The 9,683-nt window shown below is 57.0% G+C and overlaps 1 protein-coding gene across 1 annotated transcript in view; it reads right to left on the reverse strand.

Annotated features, from left to right (window-relative positions):
• Positions 1-9,296, reverse strand: part of Wnt3a (wingless-type MMTV integration site family, member 3A) — a 78,226-nt gene extending 68,930 nt beyond the window's left edge. The window contains exons 1-5 of the mRNA XM_013015575.1: positions 9,213-9,296; positions 8,463-8,592; positions 8,203-8,313; positions 3,495-3,692; positions 2,821-3,352 (exon numbers count right to left, since the gene is read on the reverse strand). Of these exons, the coding sequence (XP_012871029.1) occupies positions 2,821-3,352; positions 3,495-3,692; positions 8,203-8,313; positions 8,463-8,592; positions 9,213-9,296 (1,055 nt within the window). The remainder of the gene's footprint in view (positions 1-2,820; positions 3,353-3,494; positions 3,693-8,202; positions 8,314-8,462; positions 8,593-9,212) is intronic.
• Between the last annotated feature and the right edge of the window lie 387 nt (positions 9,297-9,683).

Raw genomic sequence — 9,683 nt, forward strand, 5'->3', positions numbered from 1 at the left:
AGCCGCGCCCGCCCCGCGCCCGGAGCCCCCCGGGGGACCCGGGCTCCCACCGCTTTCTAACCCCGGGATCGCGTTCTCCATTTCCGCCCCTGCCGGCTGCCCCAGCCAGATCTCCGCGGTGGCTCGGACTCCGGACCCGGGGGGGGGGTCTTGGTGCTATTCTGGCCCTCGGAGGCCCTCTTTTTGTTCTGCGTATAACTTACTCCCGGGAAATTCCCCCAGCGCCGTGGTTTTTGGTGTGCTCTCAGACTGTGCAGCCATCCCCACTATCTAATTCCAGAACAGTTTCCTCAGCCCAGAAACCTCATACCCACCAAGCCGCCACTCCCCGCTCCCTCCTCAGCCCCTGGCAACCGCCAACCTTCTGTCTCTGCGGACTTTCCTACGCTGGACATTTCATATAAGTGGAATCATATACTATGTGGCCTTTTGTGTCTGGCTTTCTTCACTCGGAGTCATGTTTTTTAGCTTTATCCATGCTGCACTGCAAAGCAGGATTACACGCGATCGGATGCCTGTCCTGCAGGCTCAGAAAAATGCTCATCGGTTGATAGGCTGTTTCCACTGTTTGCTTTTTATTTTTTCAAATGTTGCTGTGAACATTTGGTGACTAAGTTTTTTTCCCCTTGTGTGAAAGTATACTTCATGCCTAGAAATGAAGTGCCAGGTCCTGTGGTAATTCCATGTTTAACCTTTTGAGGGGCTCACACGCTCCCACTCCACCAGGAGTGTGCAGGGTTCCAGCTTCTCCGTATCATCACCAGTTTAATTCTACTCCTCATAGTGGGTTTGATGAGGTATCTCGTTGTGGTTTTGATTTACACTTACCTGATGATTGATGATGTTGAATATTAATTGTGGGCTTTTTTTTCTATTTGTAGCAATACAAATAGCTATTTGCTATTTGTAGCTTTATTTAATTATTATTTGTAGCTTTGCTATTTGTGGCTTTTAGAGAAGCATGTATTCCATTTCTTTGCCTGTATTTTTAGTCAGATTGTCTTTTGTGATTAAATTGCAAGAGCACTTTAAATAGTCTGGATCTGTCCCTAGAGAACTTTATCTCTTATTCAGTATACAGATTCACTCATTTCCACACACACAGAGGTGACATCTTCAGGTACCTGTCTTGTGCCTAGCTTCTGGTGTGTGTGTGTGTGTGTGTGTGTGTGTGTGTTCCTGTCTGCAAGAGCCTTTGTGGGTGTTCAGGGAACTTCCTGGGAGACTGCTTGGGTGAGCAGGCCAGGGGACTAGCCTACCCCTTGTCCCCATGAGTGATCCTGGGCCCCGGTGCTTGATCCGTGTACCCCTGTCTGGCAGGAACATTTAACTTGTCCTTGCTGGGGTCAGAGAAGGCCAGAAAGAGTTGCAGGACAGGAGGTCTGAAGGTACAGACCGCCGGGCTGAATGGTGGCTTGACACAAACGTGTTCTGGGGACAGTCCGTGCTGGGAAGGGCTTAGCTGGGGGTCAGGTCCTTCCTGAGTTAATAGTTGTGGGCAGGAGTTGAGGAAGTCACAGACTGGAAGTTGTGGCAGCTGCTCTGCATGGGTCCCCCAGCTCCAGACACCCCAGGAAGCCGTAGGGGATTAGAGAGTAGGGCCAGACCTAGTGGGGAGGCCTCTTGGAATTGGCCTTGCAGATGAGGCCCGGCCGTGGGTAGGGAAGACGGGGGGGGGAGCGGGAGGGGGGGGGGGGGGGGGGCAGAGGAGGAGGGCTTGCAGGCTTTGGAAGGATTGGGTGGGCCACAGCTTCTGTGACTCCCAGGAACACTGGAGGTGAGCAGCGCAGGTCTGGCACCTGGCCTCTCCTAGTGTGGGGCCCAGCTGCTCCCGGCACGGGTCCATGCGTGCAGGCGTGAGCCGCAGGTGGGAGAAGTGGGCGCCCCTCTCTGCTCTGTACTGGCATCTTCACCACAGCCTGCGCACACCCTGTCTCTGTCTCTAGGCCCCTGACGTGGGTGTCCTAGCTGCCAACACAGCCCGGAGCCAGACGCCAGGGCCGGGTTCTGTGGGCTCCTGGGGGGATGGGGAGTAGCGTTCAGCAGCTCTCTGGTGGGATCTGAGGTGAGGAGGAAGCGGCCACCACCTGGTCCCCCTCAGCTGTGTGAGCAGATGTCCTGTGCACAGCCGGCGGCTGTCTGGACGGAGAGACAGCTGGCTAATCTCGCTGTCCGTGTCACACGCTCTGCCTCTTGCTGCCTGCGTGGGTGCCCACGCTGGGCAGACCTCGGTGGGTGCCACACAGCCTCTGGAGGCCCCGCGGACGGGGGACCCTGCTGTGCCCCTGCCCTGTTGCCAGTTCCCAGGGTTTGGCCCCGCGAGCGAGGCCTGTGGGTAGTTTTTACCCTAGGGAAGGATGCCCAAGCGCAGATTCTCCCACGGAGGCCGGAACCGGGAGTGAGGAGGCGATAGGTGGGGGAGGGGCGCACAGCCCCTCCCTGCAGGCAGAGGAAGAACGACACCTGTTGACAGTCCCGCACTTGCCCTGCAGCAGCCTGCCTGGCACGGCCGCCTTTGTGCATTGTGCTGGTAGGGGTGCCCTCTGGTGCCCCGCAGGCTGCTGCACGCTGAGAGGAGGCGTGGTTGTCTGGGGGCAGTGGGTGGCTTTGGCATGAGCTCCCTGATGGCTGGGGGAAGCCAGGCTCTGCAAAGCACCCGAGGTGGCCTACTTTGGGGAAGGGGAGAGGGGGTGTCTTTCTGGCTAGGAATCAAAATGTGGCATCAGGGTGAAGTAGACGGTGCTACCTATCCATGCCTTACCTACGGCTCTCCCGGGTCGTCCCCCTCTGCACAGCCTCATAACTGCTGCCCAGACATACCAGTGTGGCCCTAGCAGCGCAGCTCTGGGGCAGAAGAGGGTCTCCCCTTGGGTTTCCTCCGAGTTGTGCCGTGTACCCCCCCGCTGAAGGCTCATGCAGTCTGAACCTCGGGGTCCTCTGCCAATTCTTTGGGGTCCATGGCGCTCATTCACCTCACAGGCCAGTGTGCCCCGCCTCTCGGGCCAGGACCCTGACTTCAGCTCTCTGTGGCTATCATGGTCGCCTCCCTTCCCACGGGTGAGCACACTCACCACCACCACGGCAGGGCCTGGGTGTGGCTGTGCAGGGTCAGGTGCGTGCGTGGCCCTGTGTGAGGGACGCCCTGGCAGTCCAGGGGGCGGGTCTGGGGACACCTGGCCGTACCTGCCGATGTGCCAATGTGCCACGTGATGAGGAGCCCGGCCCCTCCTGGCGAGGTCCCGGCTGGCCTGGGCCTCCACACAGGAGGAAAGCCAGCCTCCCAGCTGGCAGCTCAGCACCGTGGCCGTGGAAAAAGCAAGCCGCAAGCTGCATTTGTTTTTCTTTGCGATACCTGAGGTCGGGCGGCCAGGGGAAGTGGGCTGGAGGTCTGGCCAGGGCACGACGCTGCCAGAAGCTGTTGGCTCTCTCTGGCAGATGGGGAGGTGGGGGCTGGGCCCATGGTCACAGTGTCCTGGCCACAGCTGATGTGGCACCTGGCGGGCGGGGATCCCGCTCCTGGTTGCGGCACCGGGCGACGCAGCTCTGTCTCCAGCTCTGTCTGCGCTGCCCATCTGCCGTCAGCAGCCCTCTGTGAGCCATGGCCTCGGTGGCCGGGCACAGAGGCAGGCCCTCCAGCACGCATCTGCCCCAGCTGCTCCCTGGGGTCCAGGGCACTCTCTTGGGGTGCACGGCTGTTGAGGGAACACATGAGCTCCTATCTGTGGTACACGGGGGCATTCCTGTTAGGCAGTGCCTTGGTTCTTGGGGTAGTGGCTGCCTGTGGTTCGTCTTCCTCTGTCCAGCTGGTCCCCGGGGCAGAGAATGGGTGAACAGTGGGCAGGTGGGCGAGGGAGCTGACCTGTGCTCTCCCGAGTCCGTGGACCCTGTGGTCGGTGCTCTCTCTGTGGCACAGCCCCCCGCCTCGTGCTGGGCAGGTCTGGCACCGGACGGTGGCTCAGCCCTCAGGGACACATGGATGCGCTCGGGTTGGAAGGTGGACTTGTGCAGGGTAGAGATTCAGACCGTGGGGAGGACAGAGGGTTAATCTCAGCTCTGGTCTCTCAGTGCTGGAATTTGTTTTGATTTTGTTTCACACAGAAATTAAACGCTGTCTGGCGGGGCTGAGGTTTCCTCTTCAGGGCACTGCGGCTGCTGGAACTGCACCCTTGGCTCCCTCCGCCCTGGCCCCGAGCGCACGGGTTCCCGAGCAGGGTGGCCGAGTGCGACAAGACCTACCGTCAGGAGGAAGGGCTGGGGCCTGGTGAGCCTCCACGGGGCTCGCAGGTCCCGCCGGAGCCCGTGGCTCAGGTGACAGCCTGGGCAGGGTGGCCCGTTGGGGCCTTGTGGCTCTCCAGCGCCTGCCTGAGGGAGAGAACCACCTTGCTAGAGCACAGAGGAGGTTCCTTGGTCACTAGGCAGCCACAGAGTGGCGCCTGAGGCCTGGCCCGAGGAACCAGGAGTGGCCTCCAGACGCCCTGTAAGTCAGACTCGCTCTATAGGTCAGTCGAGGGGGACTTCTGGTCACCAGCCTGTCAGCACAGCTTCACCGGGGCCAGTGCTGACCCATGGCCAGCTTCAGAGGCCAGGGAGGTGGTTCTGTAACCCCTCCCTGTGCTGCTTCCCCGAGCAGAGACCAGAGCCTCAGCAGGACTTCGCAGAATGGAGCTGGCAGCCCTGGCCAGCTCCTTCCAGTGGGCCTCCGTCTTCTAGGAAGGCTGCATCTTGAACGTAGGAAAGGGATGGGGCCTGGGGTGCTGCGGGCATGGGAATCCGTTGGGCCACACCAGACTCTTTAGGAAAAAACCTTGAGTCAGCACCATGGCTGGGTAGGGGCTGCGGCGGACTGGAGGACTTCCACGTGAGAGGGCTGGTCCTGTCCTGACTTTCCCTTGTGGGATCCAGCCCTGGCCCTACCACTGAAGGCCCTGGCCTCAGTCTCCCCCGTGTGTGGACACCAACACCCTGCCAGGTTGCGCAAGAGGACATGAAGATCTGTGGGGACGTTTGCGGGTGCAGGGATAGCATCCCCCACTCCACTCAGTCCTCTTGCTGGAACTAAAGCTGCGCTTGCTTGTGCACACGTGTGTGTATGCACATGCATATTTGTGTGCACCCATCTGCACTTGTGTACGCATGAGTGTGTGTATGTGTCTCCAAGATCTTATGATGGGTTCTTTGGCTATGTATGCATGTGTATGTGCATTTGCAAGTTATGTGTGTGTGCCTGAATCCTAGTGTGTTGGTTTGCACATGGGTTCATGGGTATGCACACGTTTATATACATATCTGTGTCTGGACAGACAGACATGAATGTGTATCTGAGTGTACGCATGTGAGAATAGATGCTGTGAGGAACTGTGAGCGTGGTTTGGAGATGGTGTGGGGGCCCCCTCCCTCCGCTGTGAGACCGGCAGGGTCTCAGCCCCCAAGGTTCTAGCCACACATAGCCGATAACCTAGTTGCTTGTATGGTTGAACACCCCGCTTGGTCTTGGGGTCTCTGTGTCGGGGGCTGGTGTGTCTGCGGGAGCTCACTGGCTCACATAGACTCATCCAGGACATTCTGTGACGTGTCCCACACACGGCTGCTCCTTCCCATGTGACAGCTGCCTCCTTCCTATTTCTGCCCAGCCCTGGAAGCCTTGCCAACAGGCTGTGCTGGGGTCTCTGCAGTCCTTTCGTCTGGGGACTTCTGTTCTATCCCCAGCATCTTTTCCTTTCTCTTAGTGGTTTACCCTGTCCAGGATGACTCTGCCTTAAGTTTCTTACCTTGGTTAGACTTGCAAACACCCTCATTCAAATAAGAGTCCTTCCCCTGGTTCTGAGTAGGCATGCATTTTGTTTTCCACTATGTATATTTTGTCCCACTAAAGTGTTTTATCCTCTGCTTTAAATTTTTTTGTGTGTGTTGTTTCCTTTTTCTTTTTTTTTTTTTTTTTTTGGGTCCGGTCGTGGGGCCTGGGCCTGGGCCTGGGCACTGTCCCTCAGCTCTTTAGCTAAAGGCTAGCGCTCTACCACTTGAGCCACAGCGCCACTTCCGGCTTTTTTCTTTTTGCTTATGTGGTGCTGAGGAATCGAACCCAGGGCCTCATGCATGCAAGGCAAACGCTCTACCACTGAGCCACCTTCCCAGCCCCATGCTTTAAATTATTTTTGTCAACAGTTTCTTAAATACAGAAGCTTGGTCAGGGATAACTAGGCATGTGTAGTAATGGGGCTAAGACCCAGTCAGGCAAGCATCGTGCGCCCTGTGCTTGAAGGAAGCCTGTTTTAAAACAGAAAGACGAATTTAACGAGGAAAGAATGACAACAGAAGCAGATAGGTTTGGAATATCTGTAAAGGAGAAACCACAAAAACTGACCCAGCAAGTTTGGAAACACCAGACAGAACTAGGGAGAGAATGTCAGTAATAGACATTCATAGAAAAGTAGATTGGAAACAGCTGAAGGGAATTAGCAAACCGGAAGACTGGTCAGAAGAAATTATGCAGAGTACAGTGTGGAGAGGTGGACAGATGAAAACATCTAGCCCCGGGAAGGCCCTAGAAGTCTGGGGAGAGAGCCGGACAGGCTGGGTAAAGCTATAAAGAAGATTCAGCTATCTCGGGTCTTCCGAGGCAGAGTGGAAATACGTCTGTGTAGGAATCTAACATAGCAGAAGGACGGAACACTGAAGTCAGCACCCTAAGGGCGACCAGAGGGCGGGGCCAGGGGAAGCAAGACTGGCCCTCATGCAGGGCAGAGGGTCCGTGTCAGGCGCAGGTGAGCCCACGCTGAGCCCCCAGCACGGACCGCAAAACATAACCCCATATAATTCACCAGGTGACCCAGACAAGAAAGGACAGACTGATAATCAGACACGGCAAGTGACAGCCTCCTGCCATAGTGCTGTGGGAGTGGAGACCATACACGGGGGGCGGGGAGCGGGGAGGGGGGACCTGCTAAGCTGCAGGCAGAGAGAGAAGACTATTTAAAATCCCCTAAAAATGGTCAGAAGGAGGAAAACCCAAAGGGCCAGTGTGCTCAGCAGACTGGATGAAATGGAGCAGTACACCAAGCCCTGGATGGATGAGGCCGGGTTGCTTGGGTGTCACTCAGGCTCATGCTGTCAGAAGGGTTCCGGGCGAGATGCCCATCAGGGCGTAGACACAGCAAGGATGGGGCACACCTGGGGCTGAGGCGAAATGAGAATCTGGAGAGAAGCCGCGAGCGGAACAGCGACTCAGGCTCAGTGCAGCCACCTGAGGTTGGGGATCCAGCGTCACTGAATATGTTAGTGAGGCCTGAGCACTGAGGAGGCCTGGCTCAAGTGGTCACTCACCAGCCTAGTGAGTTCAAACCCCAGTTCTGCAAAGAAAGAGAATCCCTGGGAGATGCAGGGGAAGCACGTCAGCCTGGTGCGGAGGAGTCGAAGGAAGACAGGAGAGACAGAGAGAGACACGGGCCCAAACGCAGAGTCAGAGGAGGCGGCAGCTTTCCCTGAAGACGTCTGGGAGATGCCGAGGAGTTCTGTGAGGAAATTGTCTCCTAAGGCTTTAAGAAAGTGAATGCTGGCAGCTCCTCAAAGGCTTAAACATAACCGCTCCCTTTGACCCTTCAGTTCCACATCACACAAGTGCGTGATTGCAGAGTGGAAACCACCCTCGAGTGCATCCACTAGCGAGTGGCCTGCGTTTACCTTAGAAAGGACATGAGTTTGGGCTTCTGCTACAAGCGGATGAACCTGCAGGAGGAAGCTGGGGGATGTTGGCCAGTCGCAGGAGGACAGCCCCTGTGCTACTCTACTCACGATGCCCAGCGTAGGCCAGTCCACCGCGTCGGAAGCCTGGGAGGCGTGGCAGACGTGTGCATCTGTGGATGTGGGAGGGTTTTATGGTATATAACTCAGATCTCAATAAAATGAGAAGGAAGAGGGGAAGATTCAGTTGGCATGGACATTGTTCCACCAAGAAAAGCTCAGCTCTAGACGGTTTCTGTTGGATTTTTCCAAATAGTGAAGAGGCCATGATTCTTACCTGATACCAACGCTTCAGACTGAACACTCACAAGGTGCCAGAGTCCAGCAGAAAGAACACAAGCGAAGAGAGCTAAAAGCACACAGGTGACAGCTCCAGGCAAGGTATTCCTCGGGGATGCCAGCGGTAGGAGGGGCAGAGAGGTCCTGACCAAGTTGAGTTTGCCGGTTGACAATGTCAGCACCCACCAATGAGTGTGAAAGATTCTGAGCACACAGCCCCGATGTCCAGTTCTGCATAGCCGTCGGGAGCTGGAGCCTCCTCTAGGTCCGAGCCTGACCCGGGCACCTGCACTGGCCCTTCCAAGCACCGGGGGGCTAGCTGTTTCCATGGCCGCTGTCTCCCTCCTGGAGTGGCCTGAAGTCTCGCTCCGTGGTACCCACCCCAGCTCTCCCCTCTTTCCTCCTTTGGGGTCGCCACATTGGCAGGCTGTGTCTGGCTGCCAGACTCTGGAGCTTGGGCAGGGAGCCGGGCGAGCGCAGGTCATCTTGACTTGGGGTGAGCACACGGCCCCAGGGGCTGGCAGCATGGGGGTCAGGCAGAGCGGCGGAGGTGCTGAGCTGAAGGCTCGCGTTGCTCTGGGGAGCCAAGAACAATGTGAAGGGGAGATGTGAAAACAAAGAAGTCTGCAGTCCTCCAGATCTCAGCCTCTTGAGCAGCTGGGATTGTGAACATGAGGCCTGGTACCCACTCACCTGGACTAATGTATCTTCTGACCAGCGTCTCTGTAACCCCTCGTGATCACCATTTTCTCTCTACCTCAGAGTTGTACGGTTTCATTCTTCCAACTAGGAGTGGGATCATGTGGTACTTGTCTTTCTGTATTTGGCTTATGATATTAAACACAGCATAATGATTGTCAGTTCCATCCAGGTGGTCACTGTGACAGGATTTCCTCTTTTTGAAGGCTGTATGGTATTCCACAGTGACTTTATTTATCTGTGTATCAGTGGGTGGATACCCAGGTTGCTTCCGTTATGTTGGCTATTGTGAGCAGTGCCACAGTGAACAACTGATTGAATTCCTCTAGATAGGCTCCCGGTGTGAGGTCGTTTTTGGATAGTAATCCCCTTTCTGAAGTGGTTTTCTATCTGTGGGCTGTCTCTTCACTCTGTTGTGTTGGAGGTGATCTGTCTAGGTGAGAAGCCCCCTGGAATGGAAGTTGGAATACGGCCTGGCCACGTGTTCTGTCGCACACTCTGGTTAGGCAAAGGTAGCAGGGAGTGAGTGGAAAGTCTCTGTCCAGGAAGAGCTGCTTGCCCGGGAGGCTGGTGCCCGGCATGGCGGCTGAGTGGCGCTGCGGTGCCTCAGGCCCCCCCCCACGGGGGCCAGGCGGGCAGCTGCCCAGCGGGCGGGGCCTTGCCCAGGCTGCCCACCCGCCGTCACTGTCTGGTGGTGTGTGGGGGGGGGCGCTGGCCACCCCAGGCCAGCAAGCAAGGCCCGGCAGGCGAGAAGATGGGGGCCGGCCCATGCCCCCTTTTGGCTTTGGGTGACCCCTGCCCGGGGTGCCGTCCGGGAACTTCACCCCCCGATCCTCGTTAGTCTCGTTTATGGAGCACTCGAGAGGTGGGCCTGCCATCAACTGTACGGGTTGCCACCTGCCTCCTGTCCTGTGGGTGGCTGGATCTAAGATCCAGGCCTCTCCTCCTGGCTTCTGTGATCTGAGGTC

The sequence above is a fragment of the Dipodomys ordii genome, unplaced genomic scaffold, assembly GCF_000151885.1.
Source record: "Dipodomys ordii isolate 6190 unplaced genomic scaffold, Dord_2.0 Scaffold27, whole genome shotgun sequence".
Taxonomy (NCBI): Eukaryota; Metazoa; Chordata; class Mammalia; order Rodentia; family Heteromyidae; genus Dipodomys; species Dipodomys ordii.